General features: G+C 46.9%; 1 protein-coding gene across 1 annotated transcript in view; it reads right to left on the bottom strand.

The window, feature by feature from the left end:
* The window catches only part of slc30a2 (solute carrier family 30 member 2), a gene marked incomplete at both ends in the record, with an annotated part of 72610 nt that extends 47063 nt beyond the window's left edge, over nt 1-25547 (bottom strand). Inside the window, 2 exons of the mRNA XM_084313778.1 lie at nt 14409-14620; nt 25465-25547. Coding sequence (XP_084169904.1) covers nt 14409-14620; nt 25465-25547 — 295 coding nt within the window. The remainder of the gene's footprint in view (nt 1-14408; nt 14621-25464) is intronic.
* Nucleotides 25548-25750: the final 203 nt, after the last annotated feature.

The raw sequence follows: 25750 nt of genomic DNA on the forward strand, positions 1-25750 counted from the left end.
AGTCTGCAACCTGGGCGACAGTTTACCAGCTTCTAGACCTAGTAAAATCTTCTGAATGAATTCAAAAGTGTTGGTAAGTCCCTTGGGGTAGCTGAGGTGTAGTGCTATACCGATTGCATGAGCAGCTGGCTAATGTGAGCTAGCGTTAGCTATCAGACCCTGTTAGCTCAAGCTCCTCTTTCAATCTTAACAAGCATTAAACAAAATGGCCCAGTCATCTATTCACTTTTGTTTAATACACGAGGCGTTGTCTCTAATGTTATCTAGCTACTGATAGCTCCCGATATCATCAGTTTGGTGCTGGCTGGTTAACGTGAGCTAAATGTTAGCTTCTAGCCACAATGCTATACTGTTATAATGGCATATTCCTATCGCGTTAGCATGTAAGCTAACAAAATTAGCGCTGATGAGATTAAACTCCGCTCTTGGTGGTCAATTGTGTTGATGATAGTTTTGTTTCATCAACAAATGAGAGGCAGAACACACAGTGAATGTATCCGTTTTGTTTATTGCACTTTTATTACACTTTGCTGAAAAATAAGTGCTGCATTGGCTAAATAGCCGAGGCATTTAAAGATGGCGGCGTGTTGACATTTCTTTGCAGGAAGTGTATTGGCACATTCAAGTTCTGATTAGTTGAAAATTGCCTTCATGTTCGCCACCTACTGCCACCTACTGCTTTGGCAGTGTACTACATCACTGTGCTCAGGTGACAAAACGAAAGTGTGACCCGCCTACCGCTACGTTGCGACCTGGAAAAGCGAAACTCATCTGAAAACTAAACGAAAGTCTAACCGCAGCCTTAGCTCATATTTCATTTAAAGGGGAACTATTTTACTATTCCTAGCACTATTTGGGCAACTTTACACAATTCCTGTGAGTCTATTGAAGACATCTGTACGGTTTAAAAAAAAAAATGCATTGGTTTATATTTCTAATCAAGTACTCAAAACCATCATTTTTCAGCCTCCGGATTTCAGGCTGTTATGGCCTGGCTCCGCCCATAAGCACTTTGAGTGACAGTCAGTCCACAGTCTGCGAGAGAGAGAGAGATAGAGAGAGAGAGAGAGAGAGAGAGAGAGAGAGAGAGAGAGAGAGAGAGAGAGAGAGAGAGAGAGAGAGAGAGAGAGAGAGAGAGAGAGAGAGAGAGAGAGAGAGAGCTGCCAGCCGAGCGAGAGCGAGTGGGGAATGTCCCCACAACGCGCGTGTGGTTTAGCAGCTTTCATGTGAGAGAAACAGGAGAGGATATCAGGGATCCTGTTTCTCTCACATGAAAGCTGCTAAACCACACGCGCGTTGTGGGGACATTCCCCACTCGCTCTCGCTCGGCTGGCAGCTCTCTCTCTCTCTCTCTCTCTCTCTCTCTCTCTCTCTCTCTCTCTCAAACCAAGCTCAGACTTTTGCGACTCCCATGAGAGAGATAAACATGTGTTTAGAGCAGACCTGTCTTAATAATATAATAATAAGTGCAGCCTGAATAGAACTCTGCCTGAGCAATCCTGAATGAATGAATGAAAACTTTATTTAACAGATTGCAGAATGGGTACAATACAGTACGGCTCAATACATACAATTGTTAAGGGGATGCAGACCTGAGAAAGACGTTTGTCTTGTTTCCATCAGGGTCCCCCATTTTCAATTCATATAGACATTTATGACATACTCAACATACATGACATTTATGGCATAGGGACATATAGGTATTTAGTACTGATACATTTGTGACATAACGGTATTCAAATATACAGTACTGTTACCCCTAGATCCTGACAGAGTATATACATATGATGGGGAGGGGACTGTACATTAGGAGGGGGTGGGTGGGTGGGAGGGAAATATACATACGGCGGGGAGGGAATATATACATGCGGTGGTGAGGAGACTGTCTATTAGGAGGTGGTGGGGGTTTTGGGCATTTACGGTGGCCAGTTTCGAATTGCAGCCTCCCGTAGGTGCTCTTTAAGAGCGGTTTTGAATGTGGGCAGGGATTCACATTCCTTTACAGCTTTGGGTAGTGCGTTCCACATTGTTGTGGCATAATTGCGAAACGTGTTTAGTCCCTTGTTTGAGCCGAATCTGGGTTTAACATGATTTGTTGAGCTTCCTCTGGTGTAGTGGTTGTGGTATTCACTGACCTTTGGGAAGTATTTTGACATGTACATGGGCACCCCGGTCGTATAGTGTATCTTGTAGACCAGGCCCATTGCAAGTTGCTGTACTCTGTCGTCTACTCTAAGCCATCCTAGGTTGGCAAAGTGGGCAGGGGTGAGGTGGGTTCTGGGGTTCAGGTCAAGTAGTAGTCTGACCAGTTTGTTTTGTGATGTTTGTAATTTTGTTTTAAGCGCCTTTGAGGTGCTTTGGTACCATGAGGTGCACGCATAGTCATAGTACCCTTGAATGAGTGCTCCTGCCAGAGTCTTCAGGGTATTCTTGTTTACCAGAGAGGAGATCCGGTACAAGAATCTAGTTCGTTGGTTGACTTTTTTTATTACATTGGATGCCATTTTGTCACAGGAAAGATTTGCCTCTAGGATGGAACCCAGGTAGGTAATTTCGTCTTTCCTTGTGACAATATTGTCACCCACTGTAACTGAGAAGCCGTCGGTCTTGCTGAGTTTGTTATTTGAACCGAAGAGAATGGACTCTGTTTTGCCCATGTGTAATGATAGTTTGTTATCAGCGAGCCATATGCAGATTTTGCCTAGTTCCTCTTCTCTCTCTCTCTCTCTTCCCTGATATCCTCTCCTGTTTCTCTCACATGAAAGCTGTCTTCCCTGATATCCTCTCCTGTTTCTCTCACATGAAAGCTGTCTTCCCTGATATCCTCTCCTGTTTCTCTCACATGAAAGCTGCTAAACCACACGCGCGTTGTGGGGACATTCCCCACTCGCTCTCGCTCGGCTGGCAGCTAGAGGAGGGCGGGCGTTATTATGCAAATACGCACCATCTGACGTCCCGAATACGCTAATTTTCAGATGACTCACTTGAGGGAGGGACATTATTGTGAGAGGAGAATTGGAAGAATGCGCCAAATCGAGAATTAGAGACATAGATCCTATTACTATAAGTCCACATAGCTAGAAAATAACCCTAAACACTGGAAAAGGTCATTTATAAGATAGTTCCCCTTTAATGTCTGTCGGCTAATGTCGGGCCAGTAACACGTAGTGAGAGAGAGAGAGAGAGAGAGAGCGAGACGCATGTGCAGTAGTGCTTAGCAAGCCTCAAGCCCCTCCCATCCGAGCTCAGACCCCCGAAGCCCCTCCCATCCGAGCTCAGACCCCCGAAGCCCCTCCCATCCGAGCTCAGACCCCGAGTCATGGGGCTCTGCGACTCTGCAGATATACCCTATTGGTTACCCCCCCTCCCCCGCCATTTCGGCGTTGCTAATGTTGTGTATGTTCCACCATTGTGGCGCTGCTAACAGTGTGTACGTTCCCCCATTTTGGTGCCACTAGAAGTGTACTTTGCTCAGGTAGCTGGTAGGTCAGGGTACCCCCCCCCCCCCCCATTCCCTTACAGGCTGCTATGTGGTATGTGAGGTCCCACCACCATAGCAGCACCAGGAATTGGACCCAGGCAAGCTGTTGTTGTGGAAAATATTATCATGTCCATATCTCTGTTTAAGTACATTATTCTCTGTACAGCCTTGACTAGTTAATATAGTTAACTAGTATACAGTTCAGACAGTAGGGCGACAGTCTTAACAGTGTTCTTAAAACAACGGCCAAGGCCCAGGAGAGCTTGACTTAGATATGACACATCCAAGAAGAATCACATCTTGTTCTTTTCTTGTTAGTCTTCATATCAGTCTTGTGTGAGACACGACGAAACCCCTAAACCCCTTTTTTTCATTTTCTCATCTTTGTTTTCATTTGTCATTCTCAATCTATGTATTTATTGTAAGTCTGACAAGAGCTCTTTCTCACTTTCTGGTCAGATGCTTGTGTTAGACTGATTGTAAACTGAGGATACTTTTCTGTGGCCACAGAAATAAAACGATGTTCTTTTGATACAATTTGACTTGTCTGATACAATTTGACTCGTTCATTGTCTTGGCTCCTTTAAAATAACACTGTTCTTTTTAAAAGGGACATTTCCTACTGTTTGCTTAAATTCTTCTGAATGTTATAAACATTTTCCCAAATAAAGATTTACCCCTGTTATACCTTCATCCATTGTGTCTGTATTGCTGTTTTTGGAGCCTGCTAAAAATGTGTCCACGTCGATTTCATCGACTGTTTTTCCTGAATATCCGGAAGGGGCCCAGAAACAATCATTTCAGAAAATGTTTGCTTAAATAAATATTTCTGTTAGCTGAAGAATTACCGGTACTAGATTTCAACTATAATACATCCAACTTTCTCTTGTGTATTTCCTGGTTGTTAAACAAGGTATGTAAATACTTCACCTACAAACAAAATACTGTTCTGACAGCACAATATTGCTATTGCAGCAAAAATAAAATGCTAAAAAAAAGGTTTATAAAATAGGCAGAGCTAAAGCTCACTCCTGGTTTTGTCAAGGGGAACCAGGCACCCCCGAACGCACAGCGCAAGCGGGACCACGTGTGACACAGCACTCCGCGGTCCACACCCACACACTCCTGCTAGCCCACCTGATGGCGGGATGCAGGTCCCGGACCTCAGGACTGCCTGGGAGACAGAACCCCCAGTCACGTCCATGAGGTAAAACCTAACGAAAGGACTCTGGGAGGACCAGGAGGCCGCAGCACCTATGTCCTTCACCGAGGCCCCCCCCCCACAGGGCAGCAGAGGCTGCCACACCACGAGTGGAGTGCACCCTGACGCCCCTGGGGGGAACCTGTCCAGCCAACGTGTAGCAAAGTGCAATGCCCTTGCACAACCAATGTGACAGGCGCTGCTTGGACAGCGCCTCACCCGCGCGAGGGTCCACCGTAACAAACAAACAGTTGATCGGAAGCCCTGAGATCCTGCGCGCGACTAAGGTAAACCCTCAGTGCACGGACAGGACACGACAGGTGAAGGCTCGCCTCCAACCCACTAGCGTGAGGAGGAGGATGAAACGCCTGAATCACAATATCCCTGGAGTGAAAAGAGCTCCGGATATTCTTTGGCACGAAGACCGGATTAGGCCTCGGAGTTGCACCGCTATCGGCCCGAATAGACAGGCACACAGCTCACCCACGTGCTTAGCGGAGGTGATGGCCAAAAGGAACGCGGTCTTAAAAGACAGCCGATCCAATGGCACCTGCTCAAGAGGCTCAAACGGGGCCTCTGACAACCGGCCCAGGACTAGTTGGAGGTCCCAACTCGGAGACAGAGAACGTTCCACAGGCTTGAGACGCAGAGCGCCAAGCAGGAAACGTTTCACGAGAGAGTGGCTGAACAGCGTAACGCCCTCAAAGCCCACGTGACAAGAGGATATAGCCGCGGCGTATACCCTCACTGTCGAGGCAGACAGCCTATTCAGGATAGACTGGAGGAAGGAAAGAACCGAGTCCAGGGGGCAAGACACTGGGTCCAGGCCCCCAACCTCACACCACTTCTGAAACATACGCCACTTCCCAGCATAAACCGCTGTAGTGTACGGAGCGTGCGCGTTCTGGATGGTGTTAACCACAGTAGGGTTAAGACACATCCCCTCCAGATTCACCCTTTCAGCAGCCAAACCATCAATGGCTGCCCCAGAACAGGACGCAGAAACAGCATCCCGTGTGCCTGAGAGAGGGCCTGCGGTGACCACGGAACAGGCCACGGCGGGGCCCTAAGAGCTGAATCAGGACCGGGAACCACACAGCCATGTCCCGGTCCGGCGCGATCAGGATCACAGTCCTGCGCTCCCGACGTACCCGCTCCAACAGCTGAGCTATCAGGTGTATGGCGGGGGACGCGTACAGAATCCCGGGCGGCCATGGATACATCGAGAAGGCATCCACCCCCAGAGAGGGGTTGTCCTTCTGACTGACCGAGAACCACAAGGGGCACTGGTGGGACTGTCTGCTCGCAAACAGGTCCACCGTGGCCTCCCCGAATCGGTCCCAGACCTGACTGACTATGTCTGGACGTAGACCCCACTCGTCGGGGTGAGGACCGCCCCGTGACATCACATCTGCACCCACATTCTCCCTGCCGGGGATGTGGAAAGCCCACAGGCTGCGCAGATTGAGAGACGCCCATAGCCAGAGCTCGACCGCCGCCCGGTGCAGACGGGGGGAGCGTACTCCTCCCTGTCTGTTGATATACGACGCTGACGTTGTGCTGTCCGTCCTGATCAAAACATGTTCGCCCACCACAAGGTGGCCGAGCCGCTTGAGGACCAGAAGGACTGCCTTCAATTCCAACACATTGATATGTAGTGCAGACCGGGCAGCATGGTCCTGCCAGCTGCCCCCTACTGCGTTGGCACGACACGTCCCCCCCCATCCCGTGAGGGAGGCGTCGGTGAAGACCGTGACGTGTGATAGCCTGCTGCCCATGGGGACCCCGCTGGAGAGAGCCCGAGGCCCCTCCCAGTGGTCGAGATCCCCCAGTACAGACACGGGAACCTTCAGCTACTTCCACTTGTCTCTCACCGGGTCTATTTTCATGCTGAAAAACCACCTCTGTATCCTTCTCATGAAGAGGAGGCCAAGAGGGACCACAGAGTGAGCAGATGCCATCATACCGAGCAGGCGCATCACGGACAGCGGCGTAACCGTCCTGCCAGGACGGAACCTCCTGAGCGCACGGAGAATATCCTCTCGCCGCCGCTCTGAGAGGGTTGCCCTCATGGGCCTTGAGCTTAGAACCAAGCACAAGTACTCCACCTGTTGACTGGGAAGTAGGAAGAAGGAGTACTCTTCTTCCAGTTCACAGCAAAACCCAGACTGGTGAGGAATTCTACCACCAGCCTGGTATGAGACCTGGCGATCTCCTCTGACCGGCTGAGGACCAGAATGTCGTCGAGGTAGAATAAAATTCGTATCCCCTGACGACGCACTTGGTCCCAGCGCTGGTCCGCCAGGAACCGTAGATAGGTGGCCCGGTCCCTCCCGCTGTGCGTTGCCAACCCTGGAATCGCCAACCGCGCGAGCAGGGTGTCTCGCGTAGCCGGGATATCGCACCCTGACTCTACCAACGAGGCAATCGCACCCAAGGGGGGACCCCGAAAGAAAGGGCCGGCCTGATACGGGGAGAGCGGCCATCACCCCTGGTGACATAGGCTCCCCCGCTGAGCATCTTCCCGGCATAAACTGCTGAGGACAGCCTGCTCTGCAGCTGGACATGCAAGGTGTGTGGTCCCCACGCTGCCCGATAGGGTGAGTCCCTACACACCGTAGCCCTGTAGTGATATTACTACCACCCAAATCACGCGTGCCTGACTGACCACCGCCGGTCTTCCGGTCGGCGGAGGCACTAACGTAATACCCGGCCTGGCGAGGGCGGGGCTGGGGGAACGCACGCTGCAACCTCCTGGGCCTAGAGTTACCCCTCTGACAATTTTTTTTAGAGACAGGGAACCCTGCTCCGTCGACAGACACAACACCAGGCTCACCAAACACAGACGCAAGACGTGTGGTGTGGGAGCCGCTTGACAGCACAGCATTCTCATAGACAGACCCAGGCCTAGCTAGCAACTGGGTGTCAGCCCCTGTCTCCATGAGAAGCGAAATGTGGGGCCGCTTGCGCTTCACTGGAAGAACGCGGCCCGGAGCCAAAGGGGACAAATCAGACCCCTGTGTCCCGTAGTGTAGCGGGGGGGAGTAACCAGAGAGCGTGCTAGACACAGCTAGATGGCAACAGTTTTTTAGGGCGTGTCCATCTAATGTAGCCGATCCCTCGGCCGCCGAGGCTGTCGGCCTTGTTTCCTTTGTGCCCAGGGTATCTCAGGCGGGGGGAAACATGGCCACTGGCCGGGGGCCTCGCCGCAGCCACTGGCGAGGCCGTGCTCTCACCTCTGGCTGCGCGGTGTGGGGCGGTGTGGAACCCAGGTCAAATACCGCCCGCGCCCCTGCGGACAGACCAAAGAGTCCATCTGCGGAGAGGGGAGCCCTGAGGAGGTCGTCTCACGAGACAACGAGCAGTATTAAACATGCCAGTACCAATGCCTGCCAGCGCAGGTCCTACCTGGGCGTGACGTGGCTCGACTGCCAAGCGCAGCGCAGCGTCCATCGGTCCGCTGTCAAACGATGAGGAAAACCCAGGATAGGACCGCCGTGCTGTCTGGACGTGCCGAGAAGGTGCCGGGGGCTGGCGTACTTCTGGCGAAAGCCCAACATTGCGTAATTTCTCCCTACGCTTCATAACAAAATTCCACCTGTTCGCAAGTGCATATGAGCAGCTTCCGCGTTTGGAAAATAATGAGGAAGGGTGAGGGCGTGACCACTTCCTGCCTGTTGTAGGGGCACGCAGGGGAGTGGCGTGGTCACGTGCAAGTGGGTGCATGTGTTTGGTTTCCGTGGCACAGTAGGTGCTGGAGATAATGATATCTCAGAAGGCAGAGCGAGACGCGATGCCAGTAATGAAATATAACTGGTATTTTCAAAAGACAGCAGACTGGTCCACTTCCTGATATTCACCAACTCTCTATCAACCCTCCAGGCCAACAACAGATTTGCATATTTGTTTCCAGATATCTTAACCACAATACCCTCTCTGTAGTCTCTTGTAGTCTCAACCAAAATTGTGACTCTGTAAGTGAGTGATTTAGTCAAGGTCTGTAATAGTCTCACAAGAAATATCAATCCGAGGAGCTGGTTCAGTGGAAGGTCAACTTGGAGCGCATGTCAGAGAAAAGTTCCCAAGGTGTAAACTGCCAACTATATATAATGCCTTTACCTAAGCCACTAAAATGCAGTGGCCTTTCTTAAAGGTCTCTTGGAACCTACAGTATATATTGTACTGCAGTGCACACACAGACCATGAAATGGTATTTTTTCTTCTTTTATTGGGAGTAATGAAAAAGGCTCCAAATCTCTGTGTGGGTTGCTGACATTCTTTTATCACGCTAGATGAGTCATACATTTTATTCACTGAAAGGGTAAAAATATTTTATATTCACAATAAAAAGATAATTGAAAAAAAGGGAGAAAAACTAAAGTTGTTTAAAAGTCCTCTCTCCTCCTTGTTTCACTCCTTTAAAACTCTCCCCCGGGTTGTTTCCATCGGACATGGGTGAAGGATAGTGACACCGTTGGGTGTTTGTAATGTCAGGCAGACAGACAGGCAGGCAGGCCGGCAGACAGGCAGGCAGGCCGGCAGACAGGCAGGCAGGCAGGCAGGCAGGCAGGCAGACAGACAGACAGACAGACAGACAGACAGACAGACAGACAGACAGACAGACAGACAGACAGACAGACAGACAGACAGACAGACAGACAGACAGGCAGGCAGGCAGGCAGGCAGGCAGACAGACAGACAGACAGACAGACAGACAGACAGACAGACAGACAGACAGACAGACAGACAGACAGACAGACAGACAGACAGACAGGCAGGCAGGCAGACAGGCAGGCAGGCGTTGCTGGCAGGCAGGCGTTGCTGGCAGACAGGCAGGCAGGCAGGCAGGCAGGCAGGCAGGCAGGCAGGCAGGCAGGCAGGCAGGCAGGCAGGCAGACAGGCAGGCAGGCAGGCAGGTAGGTAAGCAGACAGGCAGGCAGGTAAGCAGACAGGCAGGCGTTTCAGGCAGACAGACAGACAGGCAGGCAGGCAGGTAAGCAGACAGGCAGGCAGGCAGACAGGTAAGCAGACAGGCAGGCGTTGCAGGCAGAAATGCAGGTGTTGCAGGCAGACAGGCAGGTGTTGCAGACAGACAGGCAGGCAGGCAGGTAAGCAGACAGGCAGACAGGCAGGTAAGCAGACAGGCAGGCAGGCAGGTAAGCAGACAGGCAGACAGGCAGGTAAGCAGACAGGCAGGCAGGCAGGTAAGCAGACAGGCAGGTGTTGCAGGCAGACAGGCAGGTGTTGAAGGCAGACAGGCAGGTGTTGCAGGCAGACAGGCAGGTGTTGCAGGCAGACAGGCAGGTGTTGCAGGCAGACAGGCAGGTGTTGCAGGCAGACAGGCAGGTGTTGCAGGCAGACAGGCCGGTGTTGCAGACAGACAGGCAGGTGTTGCAGGCAGACAGGCAGGTGTTGCAGGCAGACAGGCAGGTGTTGCAGGCAGACAGGCAGGTGTTGCAGGCAGACAGGCCGGTGTTGCAGACAGACAGGCAGGTGTTGCAGGCAGACAGGCAGGTGTTGCAGGCAGACAGGCAGGTGTTGCAGGCAGACAGGCAGGTGTTACAGGCAGACAGGCAGGTGTTGCAGGCTGACAGGCCGGTGTTGCAGGCTGACAGGCCGGTGTTGCAGACAGGCAGGCAGGCAGACAAGGAGACAGGCTCATGTGTCCCTGTTCCTGTCCCCGAGGAGATCCCTGCTCTGGTCTCAGAGGAGTCTCCAGTCCCCTTCCTGGTTCTATTCCCCAACCTTCCAACTCATTTACATTTTACAGTCCCTATCTCCCTGGACTCTTTCCTCAGCCTTTGGTTTCCAGTCCCCTTCTCCCTGGTTGTTTTCCCCAGCCCTCTGTCTCGAGTCCCTTTCCCCAGCCTTCTGTCTCTTGTCCACTTCTCCCTGGCCCCATTCCCCAGTCTTTCTCCTCAAGTCCCCTTCTGCCTTGTCTGTTGCCTCAGTTCCCCTTCGCTGGAACCCACCCACCCACCCTGCTCATCCCCAGGTGGTTGTTTGATCCGTCCCTTCCCTCTCTCTCTCTCTCTCTCTCTCTCTCTCTCTCTCTCTCTCTCTCTCTCTCTCTCTCTCTCTCTCTCTCTCTCTCTCTCAAGTTCAAGTTTCTTTAATAGTTGTCATACAGAAGTACAGAATACTTTCATACAAAATGCTTCTTACTGTTACGCTTCAGAGACTGTGCTAGACAAGATAGTATCAAATAACATAGTATAGCATGTAATTTAGAAGTAGAAAAGTAGAAAATGAGGTCACAGTGTTCAGTATAGACATATGTACAATGTTCGATGCAGAATAGACGTAACTGATTACCATATAATATACAATACTATGCAGTGTACTAATGTACAGTACTATATAGTGCAAAGCAGAAATGGGATGAGGTACAATTTAGGTACAATTTACAGTAAGGTGTACGAGTTGTAGTGCAATCCTTCATCAATAAATATAAAGTGTGGGTAGTGGGTGCTACAGTGTGTTTGTTTAAAGTGAGTGTGTGCTATAAAGTGTGTGGGGTGGGTGCTACAGTGTGTTTGTTTAAAGTGAGTGTGTGCGTGTGGATGTGTGTGCTATGTGCGTTTGATGGTTGTTGTTGTGTAGTGTTCATTGTTCGTTTAGCAGCCTGATGGCCTGGGGATAGAAGCTTCTTCTGAGTCTTTCTGTGCTCGCCTTGAGACTCCGGTATCGCTTGCCTGACCGCAGCAGTTCAAAGAGGCAGTTGTTCGGGTGACTGGAGTCTTTAATGATTCTCTTAGCTTTGCCCCTGCAACGCTTGTTGTAAATGTTCTGGAGGGTGGGGAGCCCCCCTCCAATTGTGCGTTCGGCTGAACGTGTCACTCTTTGTAGTCTGCTTCGGTCTTGTGCAGTGCTATTCCCAAACCAGGAGGTGATGTTGCCAGTCAGGATGCTCTCTATTGTACATGAGTAGAAGTTCTTAAGGATCTTCTGACTGACTTGGAACTTCCTTAGGCGCCTGAGGAAGTAGAGGCGTTGTCGTGCCTTCTTCACAACACTGTCAATGTGTGTGGTCCATGTCAAGTCCTCGGATATGTAGGCTCCGAGGTACTTAAAGCTGTTGACTCTCTCAACCGGTGCCCCGTCGATGCTGAGGGGGCTGTAGTCCTTGACCCCCGACCTCCTGAAGTCCACAATCATCTCCTTTGTTTTGCTGACGTTCAGGGAGAGGCTGTTTTCCTGGCACCATCCCGCCAGGACCTTGACCTCTTCCAGGTAGGCCCTCTCTCTCTCTCTCTCTCTCTCTCTCTCTCTCTCTCTCTCTCTCTCTTTCTCTCTCTCTCTGCCATTCTCTCTCTCTCTGCCATTCTCTCTCTCTTGCTCTCTCTCTCCCATTCTCTCTCTCTCTCTTGCTCTTCATGTTCCCCTGTTAGTCTAGTGTCACTCTTCTTGTCTTGTATTAGGTTTACTGTTTAGTCTTTGTAGTTACTGTCTGTTATTAGGTTATCCGTTTAGTGTCTGTAGTCTGCTTGTTTTGGCCCAGTGTCTGGTGTTTGTCTTGTCGTCTTGTAGTTCTTTGTCAGTATGTTTCTCCTCCCAGGTGTCTCCAGTTGTAATCATCTCAGGTGTTTCTCGTTTGTCATTTGTTCCTGTGTATTTGAGTTCCTTGTTTCCTGTTCTCTGTCGGTCCATAATCTCTGTTACACTGTCGATGTTGCGCTGTCCTTGTTTCATGTTCCATGTTTCACGTTCCATGTTTCAATCTTGTTAATTAAAAACCCTTGGACTTGCTGCCCGCCTCCACTGGGTCCTGTTACACCACCACATTGTGACAATTTAATGTTCTGCAAAATGCGCTTATTGGTCTTAAGCTTGCACTTTATGCAAATAAGACAAAATCCATGATGTTCTCTAGGGCTAGAGATACTGTTTACAATAGATCTCGTACTGTATATGGACTGTGAATGGGTCGGAGATTGAGGGAGTTACAGAATACAAACATCTTGGCATCTGGCTTGATGAGAAATGTACATTTAAATACCATATATAGACAATCTTGCCAAACTGCAGCAAAAAATGGGCTTCTTGTACAGGACCAGAACCAGCTTCCTGATGAAAGATGGTCGGTGAAGCAGTTTTTCTATCTGTCTTGGATTATGGAGATGTGATTTATAGCTACTGCTTCTGCTTCCTTCCTTCTTAAGCGCTTGGATTCTGTCACTCAACAGTGATAGTTATACTGTAGTAGTCACCATTGTATTCTCTACAATAAGATTTGCATTGGCATATACTGTATTTCTATATAAAGCCATTGTTGGAGATCTTCCCCCTTATATCACTTCAATATTGGACTAGACCTATGGTTCTCTGGTATCATACTCGCTCCAATGATGGTTCACACTTCAATCCCCCAGTGTTTACAGAGTTTACACTGAACATGGGAAATCTGCTTTTAGCTTCGAGTCGAGAATGCAGCTGTGACCGCGTCCCCGACCACCAAGAACCTTGGTGTTGTCCTCGACGACCAGTTCAACTTCTCTGCTCACATCGCAGTGACAACCAGAACCTGCAGATTCCTCCTGAGCAACGTCAGAAGGATCCGCCCCTTCCTGACAAAAGAAGCCACCCAACTCCTCGTCCAATCGACAGTCTTCTCCCGCCTCGACTACTGCAACGCACTGCTTGCTGGCCTTCCGACCACTGCCACCAAGCCTCTTCAACTCATTCAGAACGCAGCGGCCCACCTGATCTCAAACCTACCGAAGTCGGCCCATGTCACCCCACTTCTTAGGGACCTGCACTGGCTCCCCATTGCTGCACGTATCCGCTTCAAGGCCCTCGACCTAGCATACCGTGCCGCAAAGGGAACCGCTCCCACCTACCTTTGGTCAAAGGTCTCTAACTACACACCCTCAAGACCCCTACGCTCTGCATCTTCTGGCCGCCTCAGACCTACTCCTATCCAAGCTCCGGGAGGGTCATCAAAGAGAAGTCGCCTATTCTCAGTCCTTGCCCCACAATGGTGGAATGAACTACCCACACCAGTTAGGACAGCCGAAACCCGTCCAATCTTTCGCCGTCGACTAAAGACGGCGTCAGCTAAATGACTAAATGTAAATGTAAATGTAGCTTCTGTGCCCCAGACACATGGAATGTCTTGCAATGTATATTAAAAACTCAATACTTTAGTTTCCTTTGGACAGTTTATCATCTGAAATTAAAGTTGAAGTCGATGATTTTCAAGACTAAATAAATGGAAATACAATTATAGGAAAGAATGTTTTATAAGAAACATATAGTTTCTGCCTTCAGAAAGTTTTATAATAAACATATAGTTTCGGCCTTTAGAAAGTTTTATAAGAAACATATAGTTCTGTCTTCAGAAAGTTTTATAAGAAACATAATTTCTGCCTTCAGAAAGTTTTATAAGAAACATATAGTTCTGCCTCAGAAAGTTTCATAAGAAACATATAGTTCTGCCTTCAGAAAGTTTTATAAGAAACATATAGTTTCTGCCTTTTGAGTTCCATTTATATGGTAGTATTCTGTTTACTCATATACAGTATATGGGCATATCAATAATAAGTGGAATATGAAAATACATCATATTCTGTCTAAGACCTGAGCCAGGATGTTAGTAAGGATCCAAAATATCCATGTACATGATGTAAAGACACTCAATGTGGACTAATATCTGCCCTCTCGTTAAATGATCCTCTCCTGTTTGAACTTTGACCTTTTCAAGTCACTTCCTGTGTGAACTCTCACCTATGACCTCGCCGATCATGAAGACGAGGCAGATGGCAGAAGCGATGTAGAGTTTCTTCTTGGCCAGCATTTTGTCCCCACTCTCCTCGCACGCTGAGACCTTGTTGCCATGGCAGTGAGCTCCGACAGGCTGCTTCAGCTCAATGGCCCCCGAAACGTCCCCATTCTCAAAAGGGAAGCTGGGATACTCCTCTTTAGAATCCCCGAAGGAGCTGAAGACAGGAAGTGAATACAGTATGTGACAAATTAGGAAGTTTGATTCATTCATTCAAACGATTATATAAAACTTGGGAAACCAATTGAGGGTGACCGTCATTTTCAATGATGTTGAACATACAAACAACTAGAATGGGTGCTCATTGGAGCACATTATGTCTACGATGTTATGCTATAGTTGGTAATTAATATGTCCCCCCCAATGAATGAAGGATGTATGGCGTCGTCTCTCTGGGCCTTTTCAGGATGTGTTTGAGTCACAAGTGCTTTCATGCAGTTTGTAGTTTTCTTTGAGATTAATGTGCCTTTAGCATACACAAGTTGTTTCCAAGAAAAAGACGTTAGCGTTTATGTTAGGTATTCCACAATTTGAAATACAAAACTCAGAACCAGAAGTATGCAAATTATGTTATGATCTCTCAAAACGCAACAGAGTAACACTTGCTGGTTATGACGTACAATCAACACTGATTTCAATGGTGAAATCCTTTAGACACAAAATACTATATGATTTGTAACAAACAGCTCATCCCTCACACATCACTGTGTATTGTATGAATTCATGGCCATTAGAAGACATACATTGGTATTTGTTTGTATACAAAGCCATCCTGGGGCAGCTACTGACATAAGCACTTTACTCATTCAACCAAGAGGTGGACATTACAATCTGAGATCACAAACTTATATCAGAACTGAATTTGGGGGAAATGGGTTCAGCTATGCTGCTCCATTCTCCTGGAACATATTACAAAAGGATTTGAAGCTAGAGTCCCTTATTGGAATTGATCATTTTAAAGAAAAGAATGGACGCCTTCTTGCCATTGAGTGCTCATGTTTTTAATGTCTGTTTTCATTGAAATTTGACATTTTCTCTATTCTTTTGTATTTGTGTGCTCTCACTATCTTGTTTTTATTTGTGTTTGTTTTAATGTTGTTCTATATGTGAACATGTTCTGTATGCTGCCTTTCTCATGCATTTTCATTGACTCCATTCCAATGGGTGCAATACCATCCAGGAGACGATAGGGGGCGGTATTTGCCCTTTTCGAGCTCAGAGACAGTCCCAATGACAAAGTGAGGCTGGATGGATGAAAAATGAATGGATATCGCTAATAAAAGAAATAACGATTAAATAACGAGATTTCTCGTCATTGGCACTCAACGCATGGCGGCCAACAACGAGATGTCTCGTCGTTGGCACCCAATGTGTTAAGCACCCCCCACAGCCCAAATGGAATGATAAAAAATAAAGAATAAATCTGGGAGGGCAAATTTTGGCCAATCAAAGTCGACTATGCAAATCCTTAATCGGGGACAGGCCTAATTTGGGGCACACAAATATTATTATATTAAATTCATATATATTATTAATATATATACATATTATTACCAAAACATCAAATGTGTTTTCCCCACTGATCAACGACAACAAGGTAGAAATGTGTTTTGGGATTTTTGTACTAAATACAGTTAAAAGAAAAACGTCTTGGGGCGCCCCAGTGGCGGACCACATGGCGTGCTCAGCCGCGACGCGGCCGACCCGGGTTCGACTCCCGAACCCATCGTTATTTGCCGAGTGTCTTCCCCCCACTCTGTCTCCCATTCCTCCTCTGTCTCTCTCTACTGGACTGCCCAGTAGCAATAAAGCAATAAAACGCCAAAAAATAAATCTTTAAAAAAAAAAAAGAAAAAAACTTCTCCAGGGAAGCTCCCACACTTCTGGAACCTCCTCCTCCAAGACATTAGGAATCCATCTCAGAATCCATCTCCATTTCATAATCCTGTCTCAAGACCCATCTCTTGTCCACTGTCCCATCCATCCATTTTGTGTTATGTGTCTGTTGTTTGTCTCACTATCCTTGTGTGTTTTGTGTTATGTGTCTTCTGTTGTTTGTCTCACTATCATTGTGTGTTTGTGTTATGTGTCTGTTGTTTGTCTCACTATCCTTGTGTGTTTGTGTTATGTGTCTGTTGTTTGTTTGTCTCACTATCCTTGTGTGTTTTGTGTTATGTGTCTGTTGTTTGTCTCACTATCCTTGTGTGTTTGTGTTATGTGTCTGTTGTTTGTTTGTCTCACTATCCTTGTGTGTTTGTGTTATGTGTCTGTTGTTTGTCTCACTATCCTTGTGTGTGTGTGTGTGTTATGTGTCTGTTGTTTGTCTCACTATCCTTGTGTGTTTGTGTTATGTGTCTGTTGTTTGTCTCACTATTCTTGTGTGTTTGTGTTATGTGTCTGTTGTTTGTCTCACTATCCTTGTGTGTTTGTGTTATGTGTCTGTTGTTTGTTTGTCTCACTATCCTTGTGTGTTTGTGTTATGTGTCTGTTGTTTGTCTCACTATCCTTGTGTGTTTGTGTTATGTGTCTGTTGTTTGTTTGTCTCACTATCATTATGTGTTTGTGTTATGTGTCTGTTGTTTGTCTCACTATCCTTGTGTGTGTGTGTTATGTGTCTGTTGTTTGTCTCACTATCCCCCGCCCCTTAGTGCAAACCAACTTTGAGTTATAAAAAAAAAAAAAAAAAACTAAATGATCTAATTGCATTATTATTATTGTTATTATTATTACTACTTTGGCCAGCTGTGATCTAGATATACAGTATATGCAATACGTATGGAGGAAGAACTCAGTCAATATGGACCTGCTCTCGTGCCGCTTGTCCAAAGTAAAATTTCAATATCACTGAACATTAAGCCCATTCTATATGGTTGAGTAGGTTTGATTATTCATGCTCTACACCCCCAGCACCCCCCCCCCCCCCCCACATACACACACACCTGCCCCCCCCCCCCCCTCCATCTGACTCAAACACACTGTAAGTGTTTCACCTGATAATTACACATGTAGCCCTCACCCACGCCACTCCCCTGTCACACAGCCCCCATCGGATTAGAATTCAATCAACAGACCAAATGGAATGCTGACTTGTCCTTTTTTTTTGGTTGCTCCTGCACACACAGACACATGTGCAAGCGTGTGCACACACAGGCACACACACACACACCACCCTCTCTCGCTCTCTCTGTGTGCAGTCATTGGGAACGGAGGAGATAATGTGGTTAATGAGGTGGGAAAACGTAATTTGGACTCACAGAAGATAACCAGAGACTATACCACACACACACACACACACACACACACGCACACACACACACACACACACACACGCACACACACACACGCACACACACACACGCACACACACACGCACACACACACACACAAGCGTGCACATACCATACACGCACAAATACACTCACACACACATACAGTACATACGCATCCCATACACATAGGTGCAAACACATGCACACACACACACACACACACACACACACACACACACACACACACACACACACACACACACACACACACACACACACACACACACACACACACACACACACACACACACACACTCACACACACACACACTCACACACTCTCAGGTTGTCAGGGGAGCCCAGGGGATGTCCAACAGAAAAGAACCAGTCAAGTGGAAAACAGATTCTGTTTAATCACACCACCGGGACCAGAGCAAATACACCCCCTGTGTGCGCGCACACACACACACGCACACACACACACACACACACACACACACACGCACACACACACACGCACACACACACACACACGCACACACACACACAAAAGCGTGCACATGTACACACACACACAGTCAAAGAAGAATTTAAAGGAACACGGCAACATTATGCTAAATGCATTTACCAGAGTCAGACAACAAGATAGATACCAATGTCCTCTCTGTGCATAGAAATCTATCATACTGCAAGCTGGCACAAATTAATGGAAGCGGATATGGACCAGCTACTGTAGCCTATAGCTTAAAACACCGGGAGAGGCGTGTTTGGCCATATCTATCTTCTTGTCTGAATGTTGGCTTTAAGTGTTCCTTTAAGATATTCCTGATATAACTGGCATACATACACACACACACACACACACACACACACACACACACACACACACACACACACACACACACACACACACACACACACACACACACACACACACATTATTATCTATCATCCTCTCTACCACTGTAGAACGCCCTCATTATCACTCAAGAAGAAGGAATTATGAGAGGGAAGCCAGCAGACCCCAGGAGAACACAGTGTTGAATCTGTTCACAGCCAGGAGAACACAGTGTTGAATCTGTTCACAGCCAGGAGAACACAATAACTCAATGTTTAGGTTATGTGGACTACTAGGCCATTCAAAGCCTGTTTCATTTAGGATTACATTCTATAAGGTCATTTAGAACTGTACTTGGTAAAGAAACTCAAAGTGTTAAGAGCGATGGACTGCTCTGTTGTATGTTAGAGCGATGGACTGCTCTGTTGTATGTTAGAGCGATGGACTGCTCTGTTCTATGTAAGAGCGATGGACTGCTCTGTTGTATGTTAGAGCGATGGACTGCTCTGTTGTATGTTAGAGCGATGGACTGCTCTGTTCTATGTAAGAGCGATGGACTGCTCTGTTGTATGTTAGAGCGATGGACTGCTCTGTTGTATGTTAGAGCGATGGACTGCTCTGTTCTATGTAAGAGCGTTGGACTGCTCTGTTGTATGTTAGAGTGTTGGACTGCTCTGTTGTATGTTAGAGCGATGGACTGCTCTGTTGTATGTTAGAGCGATGGACTGCTCTGTTGTATGTTAGAGCGATGGACTGCTCTGTTGTATGTTGGAGCGATGGACTGCTCTGTTGTATGTTAGAGTGTTGGACTGCTCTGTTGTATGTTAGAGCGATGGACTGCTCTGTTGTATGTTAGAGCGATGGACTGCTCTGTTGTATGTTAGAGCGATGGACTGCTCTGTTGTATGTTGGAGCGATGGACTGCTCTGTTGTATGTTAGAGCGTTGGACTGCTCTGTTGTATGTTAGAGCGATGCTCTGTTGTATGTTAGAACGTTGTAAAGAAAGTCAAAGTACTAAGAGCGATACACTGCTCTGTTGTTATATATTTTTATTGAACAATCTTATCACACTTTTTACTGTCCGTTCTATTTTATTATTTTTAGCCTATTTTAAACTGAATCAAACCACACTTTTTTACTCTATCTAATCTATTCTATTTTATTATTTGTATTACTGAAGATTTGCCTTACCTTGCTACCTCTCTATCTCTTTGTATTTAATTTGTTATGCTCGCTTATGCCTGTATTTATTACTGTTGTGAAGCACTTTGAATTGCAACTTATGTATGAAAAGTGCTATACAAATAAAGTTATTATTATTATTTTTTTTTTATGTAAAGAATTATGCACCACTAGATATTCATATAGAGAATCAGATGTTATCACCAACAGGACAGAGCTCATGGTTGTTATCACAACAGGACAGATCATGGATCATGGTCGTTAAAGAACCCAGGGCGCTTATCGCAAAGAGTAGGGGGTTTCCCGACGTTCCTGGCCAAATTCACAATCAGGTATCTGACATCAAGGCCACCTAATCATCCCTTCCCCTTAATTGGCTGATATCAATCCCTGTCTCCTGAGCCGTTCAGCCATTGTGCAGTGTGATGTGTGCCTGGTGCCAGTGTATGGCAGCCATTGAGCTTGCATAGCCCAAGGTTGGGTGCTACCAGTGGTGGTGAAAGAGGCCATTTCCAATTATTATCACAACAGGACAGATCATGGTTGTTATCACAACAGGACAGATGCATGGTTGTTATCACAACAGGACAGATCATGGTTGTTATCACAACAGGATAGATGCATGGTTGTTATAACAACAGGACAGATCATGGCTGTGGCCCAAGGCTCCAGGAGGCTGGAGATCTGCTTCTGGACATGGACAGCTGATCTGTCTCCCCTGGAGTCCACAACCATGGGTGTATTACTGGACTCTACTGTCTGTCACCAAAAAAACGCATTATTTCACCTCAAAAACATCTCTAGACTCTGGCCTTCATTCACTGACTCCGTGGCAGAGACTCTTATCCATCTAGTCTAGTCTGAAGCAGAGGACATGGGGCTGTAGTCTAGTCTGAAGCAGAGGACCAGGGGCTGTAGTCTAGTCTGAAGCAGAGGACCAGAAGGGGGGCTGTAGTCTATAGTCTGAAGCAGAGAACCAGGGGCTGTAGTCTATAGTCTGAAGCAGAGAACCAGGGGCTGTAGTCTATAGTCTGAAGCAGAGAACCAGGGGCTGTAGTCTATAGTCTGAAGCAGAGAACCAGGGGCTGTAGTCTATAGTCTGAAGCAGAGAACCAGGGGCTGTAGTCTATAGTCTGAAGCAGAGAACCAGGGGCTGTAGTCTATAGTCTGAAGCAGAGAACCAGGGGCTGTAGTCTATAGTCTGAAGCAGAGAACCAGGGGCTGTAGTCTATAGTCTGAAGCAGAGAACCAGGGAGGGGCTGTAGTCTATAGTCTGAAGCAGAGAACCAGGGAGGGGCTGTAGTCTAGTCTGAAGCAGAGAACCAGGGAGGGGCTGTAGTCTAGTCTGACGCAGAGGACATGGGGCTGTAGTCTAGTCTGAAGCAGAGGACATGGGGCTGTAGTCTAGTCTGAAGCAGAGGACCAGGGGGGGCTGTAGTCTAGTCTGACGCAGAGAACCAGGGGCTGTAGTCTAGTCTGAAGCAGAGGACATGGGGCTGTAGTCTATAGTCTGAAGCAGAGAACCAGGGGGGGCTGTAGTCTAGTCTGACGCAGAGGACCAGGGGGGGCTGTTAGTCTAGTCTGAAGCAGAGGACATGGGGCTGTAGTCTAGTCTGAAGCAGAGGACCAGGGGGGGCTGTAGTCTAGTCTGACGCAGAGGACATGGGGCTGTAGTCTAGTCTGAAGCAGAGGACCAGGGGGGGCTGTAGTCTAGTCTGAAGCAGAGGACCAGGGGCTGTAGTCTAGTCTGAAGCAGAGAACCAGGGGGGGCTGTAGTCTAGTCTGAAGCAGAGGACATGGGGCTGTAGTCTAGTCTGAAGCAGAGGACATGGGGCTGTAGTCTAGTCTGAAGCAGAGGACCAGGGGGGGCTGTAGTCTAGTCTGAAGCAGAGAACCAGGGGCTGTAGTCTAGTCTGAAGCAGAGAACCAGGGGCTGTAGTCTAGTCTGAAGCAGAGGACCAGGGGGGGCTGTAGTCTAGTCTGAAGCAGAGAACCAGGGGCTGTAGTCTAGTCTGAAGCAGAGAACCAGGGGCTGTAGTCTAGTCTGAAGCAGAGGACATGGGGCTGTAGTCTAGTCTGAAGCAGAGAACCAGGGGCTGTAGTCTAGTCTGAAGCAGAGAACCAGGGGCTGTAGTCTAGTCTGACGCAGAGAACCAGGGGCTGTAGTCTATAGTCTGAAGCAGAGAACCAGGGAGGGCTATAGTCTAGTCTGAAGCAGAGAACCAGGGGCTGTAGTCTAGTCTGAAGCAGAGAACCAGGGGCTGTAGTCTAGTCTGAAGCAGAGAACCAGGGGCTGTAGTCTATAGTCTGAAGCAGAGAACCAGGGGCTGTAGTCTATAGTCTGACGCAGAGGAGAGCAGTGTAAGTCTGTAAGCAAAGGACGGGTGAGAGGTGCTAAGGATTTGAACAGTGATGTGATGCTGAATGGCCCAGCTTCTTATCGTGATGAACGTCCAGAGAATAACTGTCAGAGAGCCATGAGCCGTTAGCGTTCTAGTGGAGAACCATTTCAAGTCATTAATCAAAGTCGTTTTCTGACATGTACAATAGCAGGAAAAGACCCTAACGGCCCAGATAAGCCTATCAGGGTTGACATGGGGCCGGGGGCTCCAAATAGCGCTCTACCCCCAAAGCTGCAGCAAAAGCAAACCATTGGCTCACACACTAATTGTCACAAATTAGGCTATATATAATTAAATTGATAGTCACATTATTGATGCTTTTTCTTTGGAATTCAAAATGATAAATCGGGGCAACGCCACGGACTTCAATACGTTTAAGAAAGGTGCTGATAACGGCTGTGCCACGCCCACGTCGATGTCTGCTATATGACGACGCAGCAACTGCTCTCTCTCTCTCTCTCTCTCTCTCTCTCTCTCGCTCTCGCTCTCTCACACACACACACACACACACACACACACACACACACACACACACACACACACACACACACACACACACACACACATACACACACACACACACACATACACAGACACATACACATACACACACACATAGCGTCACTCACATGGAACAAATTGTGAATATTATACAATTCTAAATGTGGTGCCAACTGTCCCTCTTCAAAACTTGTAACAGTAAAGTGCAATAGTATTGATCATGTTGACGTTTGTACCAATCTGACATGCATTATATGTAGCCTACTGTATGGTGGGTAAATACATGAGTGCTGCCATATGATCACATTAGATTTGACAAGCACTGGTTCTCATGCAATCAAATAGCCTAACTGATTTCGATTCACGTCTTTAAATGGTTATATCTCTAAGCTAAAGGATGTGAGAAAGTTGTCTCTTCATTGCCGAATGCACTCTGTCCTTCTTTTTGACAGCGTTGGTAATAAGGCCTAATTAGCCTAATAGTCTGCTCAGTTTCTGTCAACCCGATCCTTAGCAGTGCAGTAACGCGGATGGGTCAATTGCGTGGAAAAGGAGCAGTTGAGTCGAATATTTGAGAGATTGGGAGCACTTCCAATTCGATTACCTTAAAATTGTAATATTGTACGACTGAGTAGATTGGGGAAAATGTGTCCAGAGAATTATTGGATGTTAAACGGTTCTACTGTCAGACTATTTAAGGAATATCCATCTGCAGATTTAAATGCACGAATTCGTAGCGCTTTCCAATTTTGATAATGGTCCTTATTGGACACAACCCATATTTTGCCTTAATTGCATTAGTTATTTTCACTATTTTCAGTAGTGGTCCTAATTTACGCATATCACAAAACGTGTTAGCTGGTGTTTTGAAGGCCAGTGGGCCTATTTTAAGATTGCCAAGGCCGCTTTATAGCCTTCTTTTCAGTCATCCATGATGTTTCGATTTTATCGGTGGATTTTGTGGCAAACGAACCGTGCCTAACGAGGTTTGCTTACACGGGACACTATTATTAGCCCACCTATTATTCACGAGTGAGCTACCGAGTTCCTTGCACTTCAATGTATTCAAAAAATTGTATGCAACATTGTTGGTTATCAGAGCAAGCAATCTACTACCTGGTTTGCGTTGATTTGGTGCGAAAAGACAAACGGAACATATCTGCGTGTGTATTCACCGGCAGGGTTGGTGAATGCATAGGTTTTAATCGGTTTGGTCAGTCAATTTGTTTTTACGCTGACTGATTGGTCATTATGACATTTCCAGGTGACTCATATACTCTTATATTTTATAGGAATTCAATTCAGACGATTTTACAGTAGCCCTATACTTGTAAACTATATTAATTCATTAATTCAAGTATTGATTCATCCATCATATTTTATGTACATTGTGGCAATAACACAGCACCTTTACATTTTTGCAGATGCACCTTCCACTCGGAAGTATATTTTATTGTTAATAGAAAATAATATTATATGTCTTCCTTAACGTTGAACATGGACGGACTGTGGTGGAACAACAGGAACCACGATGGAAATAAGTACTGGACTTTGTCGTGTCATCCCAGACAATATATATTTTCAATAGTTGTCTACTGTATTTGAATGTGTCAAATAAACAAAACAAAAAATAAATAATAATAGAGGCATAACATTTATTTTCTAGTCACGGATGTGAGAGTTTTTATTTATTTGTAATAATTATTATGTATTTTTCGAGTTAGATGTGGCTTTACTAATGACAGATTATGAGTGTTTACCACTGTTCAGTGAACTGCCTGCTCGGGGCCATTCGTCAAAGGCTGTCCAGAAACAAGCCATGCGTGGAAATGAATTAGCTCATTCACATAAAACAGCCGCGCGAGCACGCGCACGAGCACCCTGCTTAGGGCCTCTAATAGTGGCGACACGCGCACGAGCACCCTGCTTAGGGCCTCTATAATGGCGACACGCGCACGAGCACCCTGCTTAGGGCCTCGGCCCTCTATAATGGCAACACGCGCACGAGCACCCTGCTTAGAGCCTCTATAATGGCAACACGAGCACGAGCACCCTGCTTAGGGCCTCTATAATGGCAACACGCGCACGAGCACCCTGCTTAGGGCCTCTATAATGGCAACACGCGCACGAGCACCCTGCTTAGGGCCTCTATAATGGCAACACGCGCACGAGCACCCTGCTTAGGGCCTCTATAATGGCAACACGCGCACATGCAGCACGTGAAAAAAAGGAAAGAAAACTGTGTTCACGAAACGAGCTTTTAGCAACCAACTGTAACATGATTTGTTGAACAAGGTGTCAACCCGTTATTTTGTTTCGTTCTTTCGTTCTGTGTGATTTTCGTTACAGCTAGTGAACACGTTTGTGTCCCATCATCAGCGTTATATTATTTCCACGGCGCATAGTTTTTAAAATATATATAGGCTATTATAATATAGCACATCTGGTAAATAATTGCAACATGACGGCAGTTTGACGGCATACCAAACCTCTACTCGTCATCCCCAACACATCTCCAATACACAATTAACGGAGAAAAAAACAATATATATTTTTTAACGAATGAGTAGATAAATAAGCTCAATGTTCAATGTACAGTATAGCCATAGGGTCCCTGTCTGATTTTTTTTTTACACAATACAGCCTACATTTCATATACTATAACACTTTAACATTTAACATATTTAACCAATTATAGGTCAATGCTGAAGCCAATCAACTTTGAATAGGGCTATTCAATCATGCATATTAAATTATGTTTTACTATATAGGCAATCGTGTGGCTCAAAATATGAAATATTCCCCCACCTTTTCACTTTCAATGAATACATTTTGGAGTTCTTGTCGTGCATGAGGTGAAATTTCTCCGAATTCACGGCGTTATTATCCATTTTTATTTGCCCGGCGGTCTCCGTCCACTCTATTTCTATCAACAACAACAACAAACTGGATTTTATTGACGATGCTGTAGAAGTTTAGTCAATCGGTGAGTTGGATTCTCTATTTTAGATGACGCTGAAAAAAGTCACCCAAGCCATTTGTGTCATTTCAAAACGAACAGATCCCTTCATTGCAGTATTCTGTCGGCGGCAGG

This window comes from Notolepis coatsorum (genome assembly GCF_963971535.1).
Source record: "Notolepis coatsorum genome assembly, chromosome: 5".
NCBI lineage: Eukaryota > Metazoa > Chordata > Actinopteri > Aulopiformes > Paralepididae > Notolepis > Notolepis coatsorum.